This window comes from Taudactylus pleione, unplaced genomic scaffold (assembly GCF_031769625.1).
Source record: "Taudactylus pleione unplaced genomic scaffold, aTauple2 ptg000084l, whole genome shotgun sequence".
NCBI lineage: Eukaryota > Metazoa > Chordata > Amphibia > Anura > Myobatrachidae > Taudactylus > Taudactylus pleione.
In genome coordinates this window covers 261,663-287,382 of record NW_028284486.1, presented here as the reverse complement: position 1 = coordinate 287,382, position 25,720 = coordinate 261,663, and the positions used below count along the sequence as shown (strand labels likewise).

General features: G+C 48.7%; 1 protein-coding gene across 2 annotated transcripts in view; it reads right to left on the bottom strand.

Annotated features, from left to right (window-relative positions):
* ARHGAP35 (Rho GTPase activating protein 35) overlaps window positions 1–25,720 on the bottom strand; it is a 67,545-nt gene that overhangs the window by 14,756 nt on the left and 27,069 nt on the right. For both annotated transcript variants that reach the window (XM_088468274.1, XM_088468275.1), the window contains exon 2: window positions 6,346–10,263. In XM_088468274.1, coding sequence (XP_088324400.1) covers window positions 6,346–10,029 — 3,684 coding nt within the window. In that variant the 5' untranslated portion in view covers window positions 10,030–10,263. The remainder of the gene's footprint in view (window positions 1–6,345; window positions 10,264–25,720) is intronic.

Sequence of the window (25,720 nt, the reverse complement as noted above, 5' to 3'; positions counted from 1 at the left end):
GATCCTTTCTTTCTCAGTACTCTCCATAGCTGGAAGGGAAGAGCAGTAGCCTCACCATGATGTCCACGTGGCACGTGATGCACCTTTATCTGACGCGTGTGCTGTATCCTTCAGCCCGGAGACAGCGCAGTGCCGCTTTCCGAACAGATGAAACCGTACATTTCTCAGAAGGAGACGTCAATGCTGGATACTTGTCTAATTTAAGAGGATTTATGAAAATATACAGGGGGAGAGACCCAATGATATAAGCACGGTGGCAAGGTCCCCGTCTCGCTACCATTGCCCGTTCTCTCGGGTTTAAAATAACCACCGTGGCATCCAATGGGGGACAGCCATTTGTAGAGCTCTGCAGTCTCAGAAGGAGCACATTGAAGGTGGAAAACCGGTGTCTGCTAGGGAAAGCAGCCGCAGGTCCTACATTATTATAAAAACGAGTCGACATTTGGATTATAAATACAGTTGTGTATTATGAAGTTCATTTAGGTTGAAACGTGCTGGGGTGCCATTGGATACCTTCCGCCTATTCGGTTATTTTAAAGAAACAATTTCTTTCCAGATATATTTTATTTGATGTACAAATTTTCAATCTCATGTTTATAGTAATAAATCTTGTCTACATATACTGCAGTAGTTTGTGACAAATTCTTGTTCTTTCATATGTATGAGAGGACTATACCATAACACCACCTCATAGATGACCTCTAGTAAGTAATACACAAAAGCTCATTTATGCTTCCTTCTGGCACAAGAACTTTATTGGTTTCATAAAATATGACTTTTTGATACAACACCTAGGAGGCACCTAAATTCTCTAAGAAGAGAACTGGCTTTGAAGATTGGCTGACAGCCATCACCCCGGAGGTGTCTATTGGTCCCAAAAATCTGGAGGCCTCAAATTATTTTGTGATCCAATATAGGACTTCACTCATTTTGATTTTCTGTCTTCTTCTAGACAGAAGTCCAGGAAAGTCCAGGCACTGCCGGCCTAGGAAGCAGGACTTTGCACATTTTGGTGGTGCCACATTTAGGCAGCTTTTTTTGTTCCTTAAAGAAGGGAAGAAAGGCCTCACAACAACCATGGAGTCCTCTGGGGAGCAGGATATCAAAGTATGCAGATACATGGATCGTCATATTTCCGCTTGGACCCTGTAGAGTCCACCTGGATAATGGACTTGGCTCCAAACGGAAATGAGGAAACTGCTTTAATGCCTAGAACTAAAAGATGCTCATCTCCTCATTGCGACTACAGTTCAAAATCACCATTTTCTCAGGTTCTGCATGCTTGGACCCGGCCTCCACATCACCTATCTCCCATTCCACAAGGTGCTGTTCTTATGGATACTCAGAACACAAGGAATCACCTTGAGGACTTATCTGTAGGACATTCCGGTGAAGATAAAGTTAGAGAATGTTGCCAAGCACAGACCAGCTTAGACAGTGACGTTCCTACAGGATGGTTGGGTACGTGATGCAGGCGCTCGGGATTCCGGCGGCCAGAATCCCGACGCCGGCATCCCGACAGGGTTAGGATACCAACACTTGTCGGTCGGTATCCTACCCCTCCACCTTCCCTTCCTGGTGCCTAAACCTAACCTCCCCTTACCCGCATCCTAATCCTCCCCCATTTTGGTGCCTAACCCCACCTACTTACCTTTGGGATGCTGGCTCCCGGCATTCTGAGCGCTGGAATCCCCACGGTTGGTATTATGACCGCATCCCCTACAGGAACACTATTGGATTAATACAGCAAAAAGGCACCTGGCTAATTCACAACAGCTACCGCTTAGGACAGAGACAGTATCTTTAGCAGAAGACTGGATAAAATTAAAAATGAAATTGGATGTCCATCTGTGCAATGCGTAGCAAGGGAATGAGAGAAGATATACTCCATCAGTCCATTTCTTCTCCATACAGTAGCATGGGGCCTTACATTAAGAGGTTCTGCATCTATAACTGCAGACAGGACTCCCTCAAATAGGCTCAATGGCCACATCTACAAAGAGCAAAGTAACTGCTCTATCCCCAGCACAGGGACACCAGAACAAGGGATACTGGCGCTGTCCATTCAGCTAGGGTTCATTCCCTACATTTCAGTTCACTGCAAGCAGCTTAGTGTATGCAGAAAAGGAGACGCAGCGATAGGACGGGGGGGGGGGGGGGTTCCGTTTTGGCCGTGCCGTCCTTGGTTTGCGGTAGCTTAGAGAATGCTTCAGGAACAGTCTTGTTCTCAGCTGTGTCTGTCAGATGTCCATCAGGCACAGATTCTGGCCCAGCGCAGACACCTGCTCTTTGGTCTATGCCCTATGGGGTATGGAGCCCTTTTTGAACATCTATACAGAGAAAGTGGTCGTACATTTTACCAAATGTAATTTACAATATTGACAATCAGTGAGTGATACTTTTGTCTCCATCCAGCGGACGATAAATAATGACATCATACACGGATAAGTTCTGTGCGCCTTTCCAGAAATAACAAATTCAGGAAAACAGATCAACTTTCTGCCATCCCTGTAGGACATGGCCGTAGGGGGTCTACAAGAAACCGGTCTTAAAAGATGAATCAGAGGGGTCATTGTGCGGGCGTACAGGGGGAGCGGGCGCGAGGTGCCAGAAAAGGCGAATTCTCCAGGGGCGGTGCCAACCTCCTGGGCACATGGGCATAGGCCCTAGCAGATGATCTACACATGGCAGCAGGTTGGTCATCTCTTCACATACTCCGTTTAGCAGCAGTGATTTGATATGAATGACCTGCATCTTATTACTGCTGATTATACTGAACCATCCTTATTATTACATATTGCTTGGGTATGTGCCATACATTATGACTGGCACGGAGTTGAAAAAAGGAAATGAAATAATCATTCATGTATATTTCCATGGCAGCCATGGACAGCTGCGGAACATTCTCAGAGACCACAGAGAAGAAGGAATAACATCATGTACGTTCCCACAAGTCTCTTCTCCTTACTGAGGGTTATACATTGCGGCTGCCATAGAGAAATGACAGGAAATATAACTAGCCATAAACTGCATGTCTGAGACAGGGAATACAAATAGGGCTTATTACCAACGTGGATGTCCTCACCATCTTCATACACTGAGCGAATGATCTTCCCACCAGCAGAAGCTGGCTGCCAGTTACAGAGAAGATGGTACTTTCCCTAACTCCACTGTCTAATACCCAAAATACACAACCTTGCTGCCACACAACCAACCCGTCACACTACACGACATCCAGGAACATACAGGGGACTATGTACTGAGCCTACAGAGTCCGATATCTGCCGTACAACATTCGCCAATTCCACCAACTAAAAGATTGTTACTAAGATGGTCTCTAGATCTCGATAAAGCAAAAAAAAAAAAAATGTTATATATATTTTATATACATTTATATTCACATACACCATTATAAAGAACAAGTGGTGCAAATGTGTACCGACATCTGCAGGTGATAACTGCATAATCAATAACAGTCATCATCAATAAGGTACAAACACACACGAGAATCACCACCACATGGCTTCACTCATACTGCCTGGAACCTCTGGTGACTGTTGTTGTAAAGAGATGTGATGGCAGCAATGTACTGTCCAAATTATTATCTGCAACTGGACTATAATGTACGGCTTACTCCTGGTAGGTATGAAAAACATTTTTGGGCTACAAGGATTCTATAAAGGAAGGATGGAGAGAATTACTTGAGTATAAAAATACTGATAAGGGGACTATTACTCAGTACTGACTGAGACAGGGGGGAGCCCGGATTATTACTCAGTACTGACTGAGACAGGGGGAGCCCGGATTATTACTCAGTACTGACTGAGACAGGGGGGAGCCCGGACTATTACTCAGTACTGACTGACAGGGGGGAGCCCGGACTATTACTCAGTACTGACTGACAGGGGGGAGCCCGGACTATTACTCAGTACTGACTGACAGGGGGGAGCCCGGACTATTACTCAGTACTGACTGACAGGGGGGAGCCCGGACTATTACTCAGTACTGACTGACAGGGGGGAGCCCGGACTATTACTCAGTACTGACTGACAGGGGGGAGCCCGAACTATTACTATGTATTGACTGACAGGGGGAAGCCCGGACCATTGCTCAACACTGAATGACTGGAGGGAGCCCGAACTATTACGAAGTACTGACTGACAGGGGGGAGCCCGAACTATTACCAAGTATTGACTGACGGGGGAGCCCGAACTATTACCAAGTATTGACTGACGGGGGAGCCCGGACGATTACTCAATACTGACTGACGGGGGGAGCCCGGACCATTACTCAGTACTGAGTACTGACTGACAGGGGGAAGCCCGGACCATTACTCAGTACTGACTGACAGGGGGGAGCAAGGACTATTACAAAGTACTGACTGACAGGGGGGAGCAAGGACTATTATTAAGTACTGACTGACAGTAATAGTCCTGGCACCCCCCCCTAAGTACTGACTGACAAACTGGCACATAATTTAAATTAAAAGAGAAATTTCACCCATATGACAGATAGCGCTAGTGAGATTGTTAAATTCAAACATAAAAATACCTGTGACCCCATAGAATTTGAGTATTAAAACCTTCTCTCATCTGATGGTTCAAACTATACAGGAGTATTTTAAAACAAACAGAAAATACAGATATAAAGTGATCCTTTTTGATGGAGTTGCATTAAATAATTTGAGAAAAAATATCTCCTCGTCACTAATACATGAGCAGACAAAGGTGGAGTCGTCGTACAAGACACTAAGTATGACAAAGAGCTGAGGAGAGAACGGTCTGATGTTGGCACATGCCTTAGATTAAGGGGTGATCCTACATTCTTATTTAAAAACCAAACTCAATTCTTTACTTGAGGTGGTCTTACATAACAAATGGGATTGGTAAACAGTCACAGTTTTTGAGAACAGATTTTCCAAGATGCTCTATCATATGTTACCAAAAATACACAAAACTTTCACTGGGGCGCCAGATATCGGCTCGCAACTCAATGTTTTCTCCTGTAGTGCAATATCTGGATAGCATTTTACAACCATGTGTCAAATTATCAAAAGCTAATCTCAAAGATACTAATGGCTTTATATCTGGAATTATTACTCTACCCAGATTAGATGACTCAACCTTGGTAACAATGGACATTTCATCATTATATACAGTCATCCCTCACTTCGAAGGTATTGCAAACATCAGACAGGCCGTGACAGACGCAAGGGTATCCCCTCCGAGAGTTTTTTATTAATTTACTTGAATTTATCTTAATTTGTAACTACTTAAAATATGGGGGATCAATGTTTTCTCCAAATTGCAGGTACTGTGATGGGTAGTAACATTGCCCCATTGAATTCTAATTTGTGTATGGATACCTATGAATATACTAATTTAAAAAAAATGTGCAAAAAATATTGTACACTGTCGACGCTACATCAATGGTATATTTGTTATTTAGATGGGGTCTGAAGATACTGCAAAGACATGCTAAAATATATGAATTATCTTGATACACCCATTAGATTTACTTTGAACTCTAACAAGATAGATTTTTGGGATATCACACCACCAAGTGTTATGGGCAGAGACTGTTTAGAAAACAGACATTGTAACATGGTTATCCTATAAAAGTCACCAGTGTACCCAACTAAAGCAGAATCTCCCAATGACGCAGTTCCTAAGGGTTCTGTGTAATAACTCTGACTAATCCAATGCAGAACTACAGCTCTAGATTCATCCACAGGGGCTATAGTGATAGATGTCTCAAAATGCCAGATTAAAACTTGTGAAGTCTACCGTCTTTGTATTGTTAAAAGACGACGTGAAGGATTAGATGATATGTTTGTATTTACCAGAACATATGATACCACATGTTCTATTGTTCGAGATGCCATTAAACATTGGCACCTTGTGGCCACAAATCCAGTCTGTAAGAAGCGTATACCTGAATAACCTTTGAATAGCTATAAACGAGGTTCAAATTTGAAGGATATGGTTATGTGTCCAGAATTATGCCCTACACAAAAAGTGTCCCCACTTGTTTATAATTTCAGAATCCATCGCTGCACCAACTGCATCACCCATAGGAGCATGGCTACTGCTGATTTATTTTCCATCATCCACAAACGAAACGAAGGATAAAAATAAACTTTTATGGTATCTGTTTGCATCAGGGAACCTTTGGATTCATTTGGGTAGTCACCCCAGCAAATATTTGTTTTTTACATGATTGAGAATCTACATGCACACATCTCTCTCTCTATACAGACTTTTTTATACATTTATACACACAGATACTTATGTAAGCTCTCCTGCCAGACTAATTGATCTGCATACACAACACCCATAATAATACCTTAGTGGTTCTTCTAAGACTGCGCAGGATGTTCCTCCTGCGTGGATCCTCTCCATCCGCCTCATAGGTATTTGTAGTGTTGTCCCCCTTTGGTCCTTGGGTTCCAGTCTCCTCCTCTTTTTTCCTTATTGGCCCCAGTTCATCGTCACTGCCCACACTGAAGCTGCTCCGATAGCTGGAAAACTTCCCGAGTTTGGCACACTTGGTCCGATACAGGACTGGTTTGGTCACTATGGATGCTTTCCGTGCTCGCTCCAGAGAGTTGGTGTCCATGTCACTGTCGGAACCATTGCCACTGCCATTGGACTGTGGCTTGTTAGTGTTTCGAATAGTAATTATCTTTCCTTGTGTGCTATCGTGAGGCACAGAGTAAATGTTCTCTTCCTGGTTCCTTGGCTTCACTACTGAATCCATAGGTTCAGCATAGTCTGAAGGGTCAAAGGCTTCTGATGGGGGCCAGGTGATGGACGTCAAGGACCTCCTGTGTCCATCACGGGACCCCGGCTCTAGATAGGACAGATCAGACTTGGAAATTTCAAATGGAATAGGAGGCTTTGGTTTGAGGGGTGGAGGTACCTTGTTGTTGAGTTTGCTCTCTAAGGTGGTGTTCATGACAGAGATGAATGGAATACTCTCACTGTCCTCCAACTCTCTGGTCAATTTTGAAAGGTTTCTGGAGGGTGCAGCTTTACCAATGTCCTCTCTAGGTAGAATATGTTGAGGGGATGGGTCTAGGTCCTCCTCAGAGTCAGGCATATGGGAATTGCAGAGAGGAGAACCTGCCCGAGGTGAACTGAAAACCTCTTCAGTAGTGCTACATGCTTCTGCGGTGTTGTCATACATGTGCGAGGCTTCAATAATAACTTTCTTTTCCACCACATCCTTAAAAAAAGAGTAGAACATGTCCAGCTTGGGTTGGGCTTGCCCATACTGCAACATCAAGAACTTGCCTTCGATATCTTGTGCAATCTCTTCTCCTTCTGTCAGTTGGTCTCTGGTCACATTGTCTAAGAGCGTTACTGGGCCCTCTGTCAAGGCAACCAGCTGCACAGGGACGATGTCTTGCACTTCGCACAGAAAGGCACGCAGCATAGCCAAAGAGGCACGACGCTTAGCTGCATAGAAAACCATGTAGCCGTGTACCAGTCGTGTCTTGCGAATGTTGAAGGAGGCATGATAGGACAAGATGAGCAACTCCAGCCGGCGCTTCTGACTACCTATGGGCAAGTCAAGTACCACAGAGCCACCAACTCCAAACTGTGATGGACGATAAGTGTGAGGTTTGAGAGCGTTAAGCACTTCCTCCATATTGAAGGGATCGCTGCACATCAGACACATAACTATACGCAGTTCACAATCAACCAGGTCCTTGATACTGGGCGAGGAGCTTACAAGATTCAGATTCCTTTTGGACTCGAGAAGGACGCGCAGAAGTATCTGACTAATCTGCTTCTCATTTATGTTGCGGCCATAGCCTAATCCCGTGGAGGCGGCGTCTAAGAAGACGCACTGCAGTTTGCTGGCCATTTGCTTGCCCTGCTGAATGAGGCTGTGCGCCGTTTCTCCACTTGTGTCACCCCTCCGGTTAACTAGAATTAATGTAAGGGGCAAATTGAGCAAGTGGTTTTCCTTCCGTCCGAGACTGGACTCTCTGCTCTTCTCAATACTCTCTACTATGTAGGACAAAGACTCTTTGGAGTTGTAAAGGCAGAGACATCCATGAGGCATGAAAGTTATTGTTTGAAATGAATTCACTGGGAGCCGCACATTGCCCTCAATAGGACGCAAAGATAACTCGTACATCTTCCCATCAATCACGTACTTATCGTCATTGGTGCAAAGGGCACGGATCTCATTAGCCAGTTCCCGAGCCAGTCCATCCTTGCCAAGGATCACCAAATTAATCCTGTCCACATTTGGGTCTTTATGGAGGTATTCATATGGATAAGTGCACCTGGAGCTTAGAAGTTGTTCAATTTTGGTCTCTACGCAAGAAGGGTTACTAGGACAAGTGTCTTTAGTGGGATGATAGACAAAGTGGATGTGTTTGAGGATTAGGGCATCGCGCTCTGCCTGCAGCTTCTGCAGTGCTTTAAACCGTTGTTCCTCACCCAGAACATCCTGAATCACCCCCATTTTCTCTTTGCTGGGCTTGGCATCTAATTCCAGTTCATAGAACAACTCGGAGTATTCCAGCAGTAACTCTTGGAACTCTTCCTTGGCCTTGTCAATGATTTCCTTCTGATGCTTACTATAAATGTCCATATAGACTGGTTCCTCCAACCACTGATAAAACTCCTCACTCATGATAAAGCTACGCGCCTCTTCCCAAGGCTTCCCCGGGGTGATAAACGGGGATGTACCTAGATTTTCTTTGAATGATTTTTTCATCTCAGCCTTCTTCCTTGCATTCCTTAGTTTTTCAAGGTGACTAAAGTATACCTCTGCAGCCGGAGGGGTTTCCATCATATCGTAAGGTATGCGATCATCTTCCATGTTGTCTATGTGACTTGTCAGATCCCAGGGAGTGTCTTCAAGTACCACAAACCACTGGGAGAAGTCATGCTTGGAGTCCAGCAACTTGGCCACTTTGGGCCAGCTCAGGTGGTCTATTTCACCCAGGTCAGGCACAAGGACATCTAAAGCACGTGGGAGAACGGACAAGTAAACCTTGCGACGCCGCTCGGTATGGTCCTGCTTGAGGCGCTGGATGTGCTGCTGGAACAGCTTCTTTGCTTTATCTGTACCTTCCAAGTACAAATACTCCTGATACTCGCTGCAGCTCAGCATGCGTCGGCTGGCGTTCGGCCACGTCTCATTGTGAGACTTCACAATGCGTCCCACCAGCCACTCGTACTTGTCCTTGGCTGCTGCAATGTGCTGGCTCTGCTGCTTCAGTGCCTCAAAGTAAGGAATGATCTTGGACTTACCACGACTTTTATCTATCAGCTGTATAAGCGCAGTAAAAGCAAGGTCCACATTGACATTAGACCGGGCCGAGGTTTCCACCACCTGCAAGTTCTTCTTGTTAAGTGCGAATCCGTGAGCATCGCGGATATACCGCTCCACTCCTTCATCACACTTGGTCAGAACGAGTACGATAGGCTTCTTAGTCTTGGCTAACTGAGTGTATAGGGTGGACACAAACTTCAGTTGGTCATCAAAGTTTCTATTCATCCCACGACTGACGTCTACACACAGCAGGAAACCATCTACCAGCAATTTGCCTTCAGGCATCTGTTTCTGTTCAAAGTCCTGCTCCAACCCCAACTGATCCGTGCAGAAATACATGAGTTTCTCAGCAGAAGCAAGTTTACTGGAGGCTGCCCGCTTGATGTAAGGCTGCAGGGCTGTGCTACGATGAGGCTGGAACGTCTGATCGTCTATGAACTCTGTTTGTTCGACCACATGTACCTTGCATTCTATACAATCCTCCAGCAGCCGGGTCAACTCTCCCCAGTACAGGAAATGGTCATTGTTCACCACACGGCCTCCAAAGTCACTAGTGCTGAGGACGGATGTGTGGTCCAAGTGGAAATCGTCCGCACTGGGACGTGCGAAGCGGTTGCACAGGCATGACTTCCCGATGCCACACTGGCCTTTCTCCTTTTCAGTGCCAGATAGGCCCACCACGCTGATACCATAGGTGGGCACACGCACATCTTGTTTCCGTGCCATCATCATGGCGCAGCACTCATCCTGCCCACATCAACAGCTGCTGTGGTGAGGCTTGGCAACGCCACCCCATGCACAAAGTGAAGACAGGCCACAGCAGGACACTAGGATCAGGAACAGACTCTCCCCGGCACACAGGAGATCCTCATAAGACTGGCACAGCAGGCTATCGGGACCATGCTCCACTCGGCGTTTCCTCACACAAGCCATGAATGGCGGTCATCTCTAGGGTTCCAGTGCGGCCTGTAGAAAAAAAAAAAAGGAGACTTTTAGCATAATAAAAATGATAACATTGTTAGACTACAAAAGATTATAGACAAAACAGAGACGTGTACTGTAGTGTGACCAGTATTGCATGTTTATGGTTTATATTCCTTGCGACGCTGAACATAACTGTGGGATGTACATTCTCACTGGTCACGTGTGAAAACACAGACGGAACGGATCAGTGCTCTACCCACAGATGATGGCGGCAAAGGTTCCCAATCCTACTGGACAGAAAGGAAGTCAAGACGAATAGGTTCTATATTTATTGTATGGACATCTAAACAATTAAATGATAACTATATGCAATAGGCTGTGACACAGACACAAAGTATCTCTCAGCGCAAGAACCATATCTGTATTGCGCGAGGAACGCATCAGGCGTCAGCCCTATGGTCGTAATTACATCGCTTTTTGGAGTTTGAGTGGCAGAAATTCATTCTTTTTTGTTACATTTCAGATCATGTCTAAGAAGCCTTAATGGGACATGTGACACGAAGGTTTTTTTTGTCTATGGAATTTCATTGCTTATTTATAATTTATTAACCATTAGGGACGGGAGCAGCAAACCGGGGCCACCTGCAGGGGAGATGGGCAACAAAATGGTACTCAAGCGCGGGTGGAGGAGCGGACAGCACACGGGAGGTGTCTTCGGGGTGCAGAGGGTGAGACGGCTGCAGACATGCGGAGCAGGGGCAGCAGCGGGGGACAGAGGGGCTCACTGACGCCGATGGTCCCAGCCCTGATCTGCTTCTTAAGGCCCCTACACAAGGAACGACGTGCTCAAAATGTGATATCATGAACGATTTCCTCTGAACTCTCCCCAGGACTCCAGGACACGATATGTGGCTTAAAGAGCAAATTTTGACTTAAAAACCATCAAGAAAATTCTAAATATAGCTGACTGCATGCACAGACTCCCCCCTCTTCCCCCCTCCTTAAAGCACAACTAGCCTCGGGCTATTCACAGCCGGTCCTGGTTTTGGAAACACAGGAGACAAAAAGCGTAGGGGTCCCCTGTATTATCCATAACCAGCAGCAGCCTTTCTAGCAGGGGAGTAATGCCACGGCCAGGGGAACCCTTTTACCGGGTCCCCCGGCTAAAGCATTACCCCCTGTACGCTAGTCAGCCCAGGCCGGGGATCCCTGGAGTGGTGGGAACCCCCCAATAAATGGGTTGCTCTCTCCAGGGAACCCTAGGTCTAGGTGGGTCGGTGGGTTCCGGGTCGATTGTGTAAAATGTGTAGTGTAAAAATATTGTCTTTTTTGCAGTAGAACTACAGGTCCCAGCAAGCCCCCCCTACATGCTGGTACTTGGAGAAAAAAAAAAGTACCAGCATGCGGGGCATTAAGGGTCTGCTGGCACCTGTAGCTCACCTGCAAAATAAATATTAAATCAAACAATACACTTTAATATTTCAATAAAAGTTTATTATACGGCATCTTCTCCTGGGGGGTGGTGGCCTTTAAGCTCTTTTTCATGGCCTCTGCCTCCCCTGGGCTTCCGGCATTTTCTTTCTTCAGGAACTCTTAACGCTCCTTCCCGGATGGACTGCCAGCAGCTGCCGTCGTGATTGGCTTGTGGCGGCCATCTTGGAATTCAAAAATGGTGTTGGGGCACCATTTCTGAAAATGGCACAGCTGCCAAACTCTGCAGAAAGGCTGGCAGGGATTGGAACCTCTCGAATCCAAGTCTGCCACCTTGCTCGCAACCTCTGCCGCTTCCCTGCCGCCGCTAAGGCCAGCCATGCTAGTGCACCCAGGTGATGCCACTGTGCACCCCCTGCAGGAGGCACCTACTGAGCATGTGCAGCAAGATGACATTTCCTATCTATATAATGGGGCATTTGTGGGCTAATAGTTTAAAAACTAACTTTCTCAATTACCTGAACCCCAAAAGGCCCTACCCTGGCACAATACCTACCTAATAAAACAAACCCCAAGTCCTAATTCGCCCTCTACCCTGGGTTATGCCATCCCAAGAATCCCTCACAGTAAAGCAGGAAAGTGGCAGTGGAAGAAATAGAAAATGAGTCATTGGGAATTATTTATGTTTTTGCCCTGAAATTTGGCATGCGGCACCGAGCGACAGTTCTACCCGCCCATGCCAAATATCAGCTCTGTACGAACAATAGCCCCATCTCAGGAATTCCCTATAGGAGAATTCTGATTATTGGATTAAGCCTTAATATAAGGGAACCCTCCCCGGCTATGGCGGCTGTGCAGGTACAGTCAGCACGACTGCGAATGCGCAGCAACCACGGCAGCTCTCCGGGCATTTCGGAGCCCGTGTCCCTGCATGTGCCGGATGCGGATGGTACATCCTGGCGCTATGAACCCATATTGCAATGCGATCATGGGCGGTACCGTCAGGTCATGCCCATATCGATCATTAATAAATGGGGGCCTAGACCTCTCCTAGGTCAGAATAATTACCCCATCACTTATTCTGTGAGAATGTCCTCGGAACAATTGGTCTCAAAATGTCAGAGCCCTGTAACCTTCCTGTAGGTGCATAGTCCTTCCAAAGGGGAAATAGTGTACAGTATATATACCATGTGTGTGCGTCTACAGGGGCCGTATATAGCGTATATTTTATATCCACACTGATACCTAAATCAGAGTAATAATAAAGCTGCCCAACATGTGTGTGATACATACAGAGCAGCCAGTAATTACCCTGCATGTACACATAATACATGTATGTGCCCCCTGCAGTGTAATAATACATGTATGTGGCCCTTGCAATGTAATAATACATGTATATGCCCCCTGCAGTGTAATAAAGCTGTACAGCATGTGTGTGATACATACAGAGCAGCCAGTAATTACCCTGCATGCACACATAATACATGTATGTGCCCCCTGCAGTGTAATAATAAAGCTGTACAGCATGTGTGGGATACATACAGAGCAGCCAGTAATTACCCTGCATGTACATAATACATGTATGTGCCCCCTGCAGTGTAATAAAGCTGTACAGCATGTGTGGGATACATACAGAAGGAGCCAGTAATTACCCTGTATGTACACATAATACATGTATGTGCCCCCTGCAGTGTAATAATAAAGCTGTACAGCATGTGTGGGATACATACAGAGCAGCCAGTAATTACCCTGTATACACACATAATACATGTATGTGCCCCCTGCAGTGTAATAATACATGTATGTGCCCCCTGCAGTGTAATAATGAAGCTGTACAGCATGTGTGGGATACATACAGTAATTACCCTGCATGTACACATAATACATGTATGTGCCCCCTGCAGTGTAATAACAACAAGAGATATGGTAAGAACTTACCTTTGTTATCTCTGTTTCTACGAAGTCCATAGGGTCCACAGGGTTGACCTTGGGGTATAGCTGGATCTGGATCCATGGGCACCACGCAGTTAAAGCTTTAGCTGCTCCCAGGATGCACTTGGGTCCGTCCTCCTCTATACCCCGCCCCCGGCCACAGCACCTCAGTTGGTAAGCAGCCAAGGCCGGAGGAGGAGACTAAACAGAGAGAAGGAAGACTGGAACACACAAGAAACCACTCTCACAGAAATGGGAGACGGAAAACCGGTGACCAGCCACACAGCCCATTTGAAGCCAGGTGCGTCAGGGCGGGCGCCCTGTGGACCCTATGGACTTCGTAGAAACAGAGATAACAAAGGTAAGTTCTTACCATATCTTTTGTTTTCTACTTCAGGGTCCATAGGGGGTCCACAGGGTTGACCTTGGGGATGTCCCAAATCAGTACAACTAAGGGCGGGGACGCTCCTGTGCTGAAAGGAGTACCCGGCGCCCAAAGGATGCATCCTGAGAGGCAAAGGTGTCAAACGCATAGAACCTCAAAAACGTTTGAATTGAAGACCAAGTGGCCGCCTTACACAGCTGAACAGCAGAAGCGCCGCGTCTAGCAGCCCAAGAGGGACCCACAGAACGAGTGGAATGAGCCTTAACAGAGGCTGGCACAGGTAAGCCCTCCTGTGCATAAGCCTCACAAATAACGGAACGAAGCCAACGGGCTAACGTTTGTTTGTTGGCAGGCCAACCCCTCTTGTGAAAACCAAAGAGGAAAAACAAGGAATCAGACTTCCTAACCGAAGCCGTCCGGTCTACATAAATTCTAAGCGCCCGGACCACATCTAAGGAAGTCTCACCAGCTGAAAGATCAGGGGACTGAAAAGCTGGCACAACAAGTTCCTGATTAATATGGAACTTCGAGACCACTTTGGGCAAAAACTCAGGACGAGTGCGGAGCACCGCTCTGTCCTGGTGAAAAATCAGGAAAGGAGGGCGACAGGAAAGCGCCCCCAATTCAGACACCCTCCTGGCCGAAGCAATTGCCAGGAGAAAAACCGTCTTAAATGTCAGCCACTTGAGCTCCACCGCCTCAAGAGGCTCAAACGGAGGACCCTGCAGGACCCGTAGCACCACCGCCAAGTCCCAAGGAGCCACAGGAGGCACAAAGGGAGGCTGGATCCTGAGAACACCTTGGAAAAAGGTGTGAACGTCTGGTAGTATAGCAATCCGCCGTTGAAACCACACGGACAAGGCGGACACATGAACCTTCAGAGATGCAAGGCGTAAGCCGAGATCCAATCCTGACTGAAGAAATTCCAAGATCCTAGAAACTCGGAACACCTGAGGATCAAAATGTCTGGACTCACACCACTGAAAGTAAGTGTGCCACACTCTGTGATAAATCCGTGCTGAAGCAGGCTTGCGTGCCCTGAGCATGGTACCAATAACCGAACTGGAGAAGCCCCGAGACCTCAAGACGGCTGTCTCAAGAGCCACGCCATCAAAGACAGCCGACCCAGATCCGGGTAAAGGCAGGGCCCCTGAGACAACAGGTCCCGACGCTGAGGAAGAAGGTACGGAGCGTCGATGGAGAGGCTCCTGAGATCGGAGTACCAAGGACGTCTGGGCCACGCCAGAGCTACCAGCACGAGCATGCCGCCGTCCTGCTTGAATTTCCGCAGAACCCGAGGAAGCAGGGATATCGGAGGAAACAGATACGCCAGGTGAAACGTCCATTTCACCGACAGCGCGTCCACCAGACTTGCACCTGCGTCTCTTGTCCTTGACCCATAAACGGGCAACTTGTGATTGTGACGGGAGGCCATCAAGTCCAGCTCCGGCAGTCCCCACCTGTCCACGAGTAGCTGAAACACCTCTGGGTGAAGCGACCATTCCCCGGGATGCACGTCGTGACGGCTGAGGAAGTCCGCCTCCCAATTGAGGACTCCGGGGATGAAGACCGCCGAGATCGCTGGAATGTGACCCTCCGCCCAAGTCAGGATACGAGACACCTCCGACATCGCTGCCTGACTGCGAGTTCCGCCCTGGTGGTTGATATACGCCACCGTGGTGGCGTTGTCGGACTGCACCTGTACCGCCCTTCCGTGAAGAGCGGGGCCGGACGACTGCAGGGCCCTGTATACTGCCCGCAGTTCCAGGATGTTGATGGGGAGAAGTGCTTCTTCCGCTGACCAACGACCCTGAAGCGACAAAGAGCCGGTCACTGCCCCCCAACCCCGGAGACTGGCATCCGTCGTGAGCAGGACCCAGTCCGGGATCCAAAATGGGCGCCCCTCGACCAGATGAGCTGTCTGAAGCCACCAAGCCAAAGATAGCCGAACGTCCGGAGACAACACCAGCACCTGAGAGCGGATCCGGTGAGGTAACCCGTTCCATTCTGATAGAATCAGCCCCTGCAGGGGCCGGGAATGGAACTGGGCAAATTCCACCATGTCGAATGTCGACACCATGGACCCCAGAACTCTCATAGCCGAATGGACCGACAGGCGGCAACGGCTCAGGCAACTGCGTATCCGCAGCTGTAGGGAGGCGACCTTCTCCGGAGTCAGGAAGATCCTTTGCTGACGCGAATCCAGCAGGGCTCCCAAATGAACCATCCGCTGTGATGGAATCAGGGAGGACTTTTTCCAATTTATCAACCACCCGTGTGCTTGCAGGCAAGCGATCGTCAGGTGGAGATGTTGAAGCAGTACCTCCGGGGAGCTCGCCAGCAACAGGAGGTCGTCCAGGTACGGCAGCAGCCGTACATTCTGGTTCCGAACATGTGCGGCCATGACCGCCATAATCTTCGTGAACACCCTCGGTGCCGTGGAGAGACCAAAGGGTAGCGCCCGGAACTGATAGTGGTGTTGAAGGATAGCGAACCTCAGATACCGCTGGTGTGAAGATGCTATCGGAACATGGAGGTAGGCGTCCTGGATGTCCAGGGACACCATGTAATCCCCCGGTTCCATCGCCAGAATGATGGAACGTAACGTTTCCATCCTGAACTTGGGAACTCTGAGGAATTTGTTCAGAGACTTCAAGTTGAGGATAGGGCGATGAGAACCATTGGGTTTCTGCACTAGAAACAGAGACGAATAATACCCCGTCCCTCGTTGTGATAGAGGAACGGGAACAATGACCCCTGCTTTCAGCAAGGACTCTATAGCCTCCTGAACCTGTAACGCCTTGGTCTTGTCCTGAGAAGGACTTGTGCAGAAAAAATGGTGGGGTGGTCTGTGCCGAAAAGACAGGGCGTACCCCTGGGAGACCACTTCTCGAACCCAGGCATCCGTGGTGGTATTGTGCCAGCACTGGGCAAATAGAAGAAGTCGGCCTCCCACTCTGAGGTCCCCCAGAGGGAGGCCCGTCCCATCAGGCCGCAGGTTTATCTTCCTGCTTGGAAGAAGGGCGCCGAGCACTCCAGGCTTGCTTCTTGGGTTTAGAGGCCGTCTTACTCGCAGACTGTCTCGGGAAGGACTGACCTTTCGCCTTACCCTGAACCCGAAAGGAACGAAAAGCCGAACTCCGAACCTTAGCAGGCAGTGCCGCCGAAGGGAGGAAGGCCGACTTGGATTTAGCCAGGGTGTCCACTATTTTGTCCAAGTCCGGACCAAATAGTAATTCCCCATTGAAAGGTAAGGCCTCCAGACCTTTCTTTGAATCAGAGTCCGCTCTCCAGGACCGCAACCATAAGGATCGGCGGGCAGACACCGCTGCAGCCGATACCCGCGAGGTCAGCAGACTAGCATCTAAAGAAGCTTCTCCAATGTAAGAAGCAGCGTCCCTCATTTGACCCAACAACGCCCGCTGGACATCCGGAGCATCGTCCGGGAAGGTATCTTCCAATGCATTGGCCCACCCCTCAATGGCCTTGGCCACCCAGGAGATGGCCATGGACGGTCGGGCCACCGCCCCGGAGAGGGAGTAAATAGACTTTAAGCAAGTCTCAACTTTCCTGTCCGTGGGATCCTTCAGCGAGGATATCGACGGTAATGGTAAGGTGGCGCCCCGAGTTAAACGGGTGACATGGGAATCCACCGCCGATGGAGTTTCCCATTTTTTACAATGTGCCTCAGGGAAGGGGTAATTAGAAGCCAACCGCTTCTGAGGAAGGAATCTCTTACTGGGCGCCTGCCAAGCTACCGCCATATGATCCGTCAACTGATCCGACAGGGGAAACACCGCAGAAGCCACCTTAGTTTTTTTGAAACTAGGAAACTTCGACTTAGGAACCGGTGCCTCATCCTCTATAAGAAGAATAGCTCGCACCGCCCTAACTAGTGCTCGCACATTAATGGACGACTTGGTATCCATTTCCTGGACCGAGGCGTCTGAGTCAGTATCATCAGGGACCTCCCCATCATCTGAGGAACTCTCTGAGTCCGATACCTGAGCAGCCCGTGTCATGAGTGGGCGTTTTGAAATCCTAGAAGGCATGTCAGTCTGCAACATTGACTGAAAAGCCGAGGAAGCGGCCGCCAAATTTTGCACGGAGTTGGAGAGCACATCCACCCAGGGTGGAGGAGTCACCATAGGGGCCTGAAAAGGTACCACAGGCTGCTGCGGCACAGGGGAAGCCTGTATATACATAGGCAACCCCGCATAGGGACCCACCGACTGAGACCCAGGAGGACTCCGCAATAACTGCGGGACACCCGGGGAATGGGGGATGGTCGGCTGGGGCAACGCCCTAGTAGGGAGAGCAGTCGGGACCGACAGACGGTCCGCAATAGACACCAGCACTTGAGAAAACATCGCCCACGGTGGTTCCTGCGCCAGAGAAGGTCTGGATGGGCCAGGAGCCACCTGGCATCGACTACACAGGCCATCCTGTGACAAATCCTCCCTATCTACTCCTGCAGAACAGCGTCCGCAGGAGGCCAACACCGGAGCCACTGAGCGCTCAACCTCCTCGTCTGACATGACAGAATATATTATATAGTCAAAAAATATATCTGGCAACAGGGCAGAAGAAAACGCACTCACTGGTGTGCTAAACAACAGCCCACAATACGGCACTGTGTAGCACACAACTGTATGTGACGGACCTCACAAATAAGTGATCTATATAAGTGAGGTCAGTAGAAACGCCCCTCCCCCACACACCTGTAGGGCTTGTAGGAGAAGTAAAGGGATAGGTATAAGCTGACAGTAAGCGGAAAATAAGCACAGACAGGCAGCACTAGCAAAAGTCACATACCATGCAGGAAGATATACTCACTGCACCTTTACACTACAATCAACCTCCCAGATTCAGTGTCTGGGAGGGCTATAGTGCTGTGTACACTGTCCTTAATCAGGGGAGAGGTACACAGGGGGACCGGTCCGCGTGCTCCCTGAAGATCTGCGCTGCCACTGTGAGAAAATGGCCGCTGGAGACCGCAGAGGAGGAGTGGCCCGAGTAATCTGCAGCTCAGCGACGCCAGACTCCGTGCTGAAAGGCGCGCTGAGCTGAGGGGAGGAGCCGCTAAACAGGGAAGGCTTCCTGCCCAGGCTAGCATATTAACCCCAGGGCTTGCCGGCATCCCGCTTGCCATATATCCCTGGTCTAGTGGTCCCACGGGTTATTCCTCCTCAGATGGGGAGCCCGCCGCCACCGCTAGCGGCCCCCGGTCTGTCCCCTAGGACCGGGGGCAAAGGACTGCATTTGCAGGCAAAACCCGCGAGCCGCCGCTAATCGGCGACTCACCTTGTCCCCGACGACTCCGGCAGCAGTCCAGGGAGGGACCCAGAGTCCGGCTAGTACGGACTCTGGCCTCCCGCCGCGATCCCCAGTGCAGTACTGGCGTCGCGGCGCCAGCGGGGGAGAGCGGCAGCGTGGGCGTCTGCATAGACAGCCCGTCGCTGCCACACTAGAGCCTCTGTTTTAAAATAAAAATAGAAAGCTTTTGGGGGCTGCTCCTGCAGCCCCCCTGCGCAGGTGACCCGACTCCGGCCGGGCACCAACTCAAACTGAGGTGCTGTGGCCGGGGGCGGGGTATAGAGGAGGACGGACCCAAGTGCATCCTGGGAGCAGCTAAAGCTTTAACTGTGTGGTGCCCATGGATCCAGATCCAGCTATACCCCAAGGTCAACCCTGTGGACCCCCTATGGACCCTGAAGTAGAAAAAGCTGTACAGCATGTGTGGGATACATACAGAGCAGCCAGTAATTACCCTGTATACACATAATACATGTATGTGCCCCCTGAGTAATGTGATATGTGACACCTGTATATCTGTGTGCTCCTGAGTCTGTATATGGGAGATTGTGCTGAGTAATGTGATATGTGACACCTGTATATCTGTGTGCTCCTGAGTCTGTATATGGAGACTGCGCTGAGTAATGTGATATGTGACACCTGTATATCTGTGCTCCTGAGTCTGTATATGGAGACTGCGCTGAGTAATGTGATATGTGACACCTGTATATCTGTGTGCTCCTGAGTCTGTATATGGAGACTGCGCTGAGTAATGTGATATGTGACACCTGTATATCTGTGTGCTCCTGAGTCTGTATATGGGAGACTGCGCTGAGTAATGTAATATGTGACACCTGTATATCTGTGTGCTCCTGAGTCTGTATATAGGAGACTGCGCTGAGTAATGTGATATGTGACACCTGTATATCTGTGTGCTCCTGAGTCTGTATATAGGAGACTGCGCTGAGTAATGTGATATGTGACACCTGTATATCTGTGTGCTCCTGAGTCTGTATATGGAGACTGCGCTGTGTAATGTGATATGTGACACCTGTATATCTGTGTGCTCCTGAGTCTGTATATGGAGACTGCGCTGAGTAATGTGATATGTGACACCTGTATATCTGTGTGCTCCTGAGTCTGTATATGGAGACTGCGCTGAGTAATGTGATATGTGACACCTGTATATCTGTGTGCTCCTGAGTCTGTATATGGAGACTGCGCTGAGTAATGTGATATGTGACACCTGTATATCTGTGTGCTCCTGAGTCTGTATATAGGAGACTGCGCTGAGTAATGTGATATGTGACACCTGTATATCTGTGTGCTCCTGAGTCTGTATATAGGAGACTGCGCTGAGTAATGTGATATGTGACACCTGTATATCTGTGTGCTCCTGAGTCTGTATATAGGAGACTGCGCTGAGTAATGTGATATGTGACACCTGTATATCTGTGTGCTCCTGAGTCTGTATATAGGAGACTGCGCTGAGTAATGTGATATGTGACACCTGTATATCTGTGTGCTCCTGAGTCTGTATATGGAGACTGCGCTGTGTAATGTGATATGTGACACCTGTATATCTGTGTGCTCCTGAGTCTGTATATAGGAGACTGCGCTGAGTAATGTGATATGTGACACCTGTATATCTGTGTGCTCCTGAGTCTGTATATGGAGACTGCGCTGAGTAATGTGATATGTGACACCTGTATATCTGTGTGCTCCTGAGTCTGTATATAGGAGACTGCGCTGAGTAATGTGATATGTGACACCTGTATATCTGTGTGCTCCTGAGTCTGTATATGGGAGACTGCGCTGAGTAATGTGATATGTGACACCTGTATATCTGTGTGCTCCTGAGTCTGTATATGGAGACTGCGCTGAGTAATGTGATATGTGACACCTGTATATCTGTGTGCTCCTGAGTCTGTATATAGGAGACTGCGCTGAGTAATGTGATATGTGACACCTGTATATCTGTGTGCTCCTGAGTCTGTATATAGGAGACTGCGCTGAGTAATGTGATATGTGACACCTGTATATCTGTGTGCTCCTGAGTCTGTATATAGGAGACTGCGCTGAGTAATGTGATATGTGACACCTGTATATCTGTATATGGGACACTGCGCTGTGTATTGGGATATGTGACACCTGTATATCTGTGTGCTCCTGAGTCTGTATATGGGAGACTGCGCTGAGTAATGTGATATGTGACACCTGTATATCTGTGTGCTCCTGAGTCTGTATATGGGAGACTGCGCTGAGTAATGTGATATGTGACATCTGTATATCTGTGTGCTCCTGAGTCTGTATATGGGAGACGGCGCTGAGTAATGTGATATGTGACACCTGTATATCAGTGTGCTCCTGAGTCTGTATATGGGAGACTGCGCTGAGTAATGTGATAGTTGACACCTGTATATCTGTATATGGGACACTGCGCTGTGTATTGGGATATGTGACACCTGTATATCTGTGTGCTCCGGAGTATGTACCTTGGTGGTATCTAGTGGAAACGATCCATTTCACCAAACAGTTTCTAGCTTTGATGCTCCCAGCATGCATCGGTCCTCCTCTCTATATACCCCGCCCCCAAGGACGTACATCGCACACAAGAAACACTCAGCATACAAAGAGGGAATCAGTGATACGAAAAAAAGCAAAAGAACAGATCCCAACTGAGGCCAGGAGCGTCAGGGAGGGTGCTCTGTGGACCTCAAAGCAAAAGAGTTATCTAAAGTATGTTATACCATAACCCATATTTTCTTCAGGGTCCACAGACTATACCTTGGGGACGTCCTAAAGCAGTTCCCTTAAGGGTGGGGAGGCTCCTGTGCAGAGAGGAAGCCGCCCAAAGGAAGCATCCTGGAATGCAAAAATATCACATGCATAGAATTTGATAAAAGGTCTGGACGGAAGACTAAGTGGCTACCTTGCAAAGCTGTTCAGCCGTGGCGCCATGTCTAACCACCCACGACGGTCCCACAGAGTAGAATGTGCTGTCACCTTGTTTGGGACAGAGAGATCAGACTGTGTATAGACCTGAGAAATAGTCGTACAAAGCCAGCGAGCCAAAGTCTGCTTGTCTGCTGGCCAGCCTAGTTTGTGAAACCCCTCTAACACAAAGAGCAAATCCGATTTCCTGATGGAGCTGGTACGATCCACGTAAATACTAAGGGCGCGAACCACATCCAGGGAAGCTTAACCTGTAGACTGGTCTGAAGACAATCTCCTCATTTATATGGAAACGGGAAACCACCTTTGGAAGGTAACCCGCCTTAGTACGGAGGACACAGCTCTATTTTGATGGAAAATCAAATATGGAAAGCGAGATGAGAGAGCTGCCAAGTCAGAAACTTTACGAGCCGAGGCGATAGTGAGGAGAAAAACTCTTCGCTGTCAGCCATCTTGCGTTCACAGTATCCAAAGGTTCAAAGGGAGCCGTCTGCAATGCCCTGAGAACTAAAGTCAAATCCCACGGTGCCACCGGAGGAACAAAAGGAGGTTGCACCTGGAGAACCCCCTGCAATAACGTTCTAACATCCGGTAGAAGGGCAATTCTGTATTGGAACAAAACTGACAATGCAGAAACCTGACCTCTGAAGATTGCCAGGCGAAGACCTAAGTCTAATCCCGCCTGCAGAAAAACAAGTATTTTTGCGACCTTGAAAATGTTAGGGTCATATTTTCTGTGAGAGCACCAAAGAAAAAATGAATGCCAAATTCTGTGATAGATGCGGGCGGAAGCAGGCTTCCTTGCCCTCAGCATCGTCAATCACAGAGACTGAAAAACCCTTAGCCTTGAGGAAGGCAGACTCAACAGCCATGCCGTCAAAGCCAAAGCAGATCCGGCCGTAGAGGCAGTGAACTGTCTATGGATAGACATGTTAGATCGGAGTACCAATGCCTCCTGGGCCGGAATCGGTATGAAATAAGCGGCTGACGCATGGCCGGCAGTTCGACTCCCGGCAGCGTCAGTCCAACAGATGCAGACATCCCGGCAGCCAGACAGCGCTGGAAATCTTGATAGTCACTAGGTAAGTACAAACTAACCTAACCAAACTAACCTAACACCCCTAACCCTCCTTAGGGGTGCCTAACCCTAACCTCCCCCCCTTCCTCGCTGCCTAAACCTAAGTCCCCCGGGGGGTGCCTAACCCTAACCTCCCCCTGGGGGTGCCTAACCCTAACCTCCCCCTGGGGGTGCCTAACCCTAAACCCCCCCTTCCCCTATCCCTAACCCTCCAGAGGGGGGTGCCTAACCTAAAGTCCCCCCCCCGGGAGCCCTAAACCTAACCCTCCCCCCCCCGGGTGCCCTAAACCTAACCCTCCCCCCCCCACTGCGCCTCGCCGGGGTAAAGCAATTGGGAAGCCGGCTATCGGGCTTACGTCAGCCGGTTTCCCGATTGAATACCCCTGGGCCAAACAGGGGTTATTAGTATTATCCTGCAGCCTTCCTGCTTGAAATTTCTGATGACCCTTGGGAGGAGGGAGATTGGAGGAAATAGGTATGCCAACCTGAAATCCCATCTCACCGCCAGAGCATCCACGAAGGCAGCGGACTGGTCCCTTGTTCTGGACCCGTACCTGGGGGACTTTGTGATTGTGGCGTGACGCCATGAGATCTACGTCCGTTACTCTCCACTTGTCCACCAGGAGTTGAAAGACATCCGGATGAAGAGCCCATTCTCCAGCGTGTATGTCCTGGCGATTTAGGAAGTCCGCTTCCCAGTTGATCTACCGCCAATCTCAAAAAACTTTGGTGGGATTGTGCAATCTGAATATGCAGATATGCATCCTGTATGTCCATGGAGACCAAGAAATCCCCAGGCTCCATCGCCAGCATAACTGACCTTAGGGTTTCTATACAGAATTTTGGCACATCCATGAACCTGTTGAGAGACTTCAGATTCAGGATAGGGAGATGTGATCCATTTGGTTTTTTAAATCAAAAATAAATTTGTATAACCACCCTTTCCCTGTTGCGTCACAGGAATGGGGACTATGACTCCTTAACTTCAGGAGGACCCCAATAGACTCCCCGTAGGGAAAGCCCTGACCGGGTCTAAAGGAAGGTTTGTATCTACAAACCTCTGAAGGGGATGCCTCAGGAACGTGATGACATAACCCCGAGAGATTAGCTCTTGAACTCAGGCATCCGTAGTTGCCTGATCAAAGGCCTGGGAGAACTGTAAAAGTCGGCCTCCAACCCTGAGACCCCCCAGGGGGAGTACCGCCACATAAGTCAGTAGACTTACTATCTGGCTTGGAGGCATGATGTTTGCTTGGCAAAGATTTCTTGGACTGACGTGTCCTGCGGGCCTGACTGTCTAGAGGATGACTGACCCTTCACTCTACTCTGTGGGCGAAAAGACCGAGCTTCGGTGTTGCCAGAGAAGTCATTATTTCATCCAGCTCTGGTCCAAACAGTACCTTCCCCGCAAAAGGCAAAGATTCAAGAGCCTTCTTGGATCCTGCATCCGCCTTCCAAGTTTTTAGCTAAAGGGATCTTCGAGCTGTAACCGAAGTCGCCGAGACCCTAGAAGCCAAAATACCTACGTCAATGACCGCTTCCTCCATATACACAGCTGCTTCCCGCATCGGATAGAGAAAAGACTGCTGTTGTCTGGTAGCCTCAGGCATAGTACCCTCCAGAGCCTTCATCCATTCTTCCATAGCTTTCGCTACCCAGGTTACAGCCATAGCTGGTCTGGTAATTGCTCCAGATAATGAAAAGATTGATTCCAAATGATCAAATTTATATGTAACCTCTTTTAAAGAAGATGATGCAGGAACGGGTAACGTAGCGGTTCCTAATCAACCTCGTGACATGAGCGTCTATCGTTGGGGGAACTTCCCATTTGTTACACTCACCAAGTGTAAATGGGTACCGAGAAGTTATATTCCTTGTAGCATGGAAACGCTTCCCAGGAGCACCCCATGCCTCAGACATGAGATTCGTCAGTTGCTCAGACTGAGGAAAATAATCCTTAGCCACCTTCTGACACCTAAAGACCGAAGCCTTGGCTGTCAGCGTGGCCTCTTCCTCTATACTGAGGACAGCTCTAACCGCTCTCCCAGAGAGGGAACATTCACCAGAGACTGATTGTCTTCTACTGAGCAAGACCCAGAACGCTGAGTATCAGAATCTAAAGAGGAGTCTGGGTCGTAAAGAGGCAACCGATAGGAACCTCTTATGCCCCTGCTTTGTCGCACTTTGTCTATCTGACTGCTGAGGAGCTATAGAAGCCGGCATACTCATGAGCAGTGGAATTGACCCAACAGGAATTCATGGGGGGGTGGAATGGGGGGACGGAAGGGTGGTGTGGGTGGGTGTAATAAATACACACACATCTGCTGTGAATACCCCATAGCATGGGGAAATATCACAGCCAGAGCCCACGCTTCTGAAATTTTGTCCACTAAGTGCGACAAAACCTGATACCACCCGAGTGG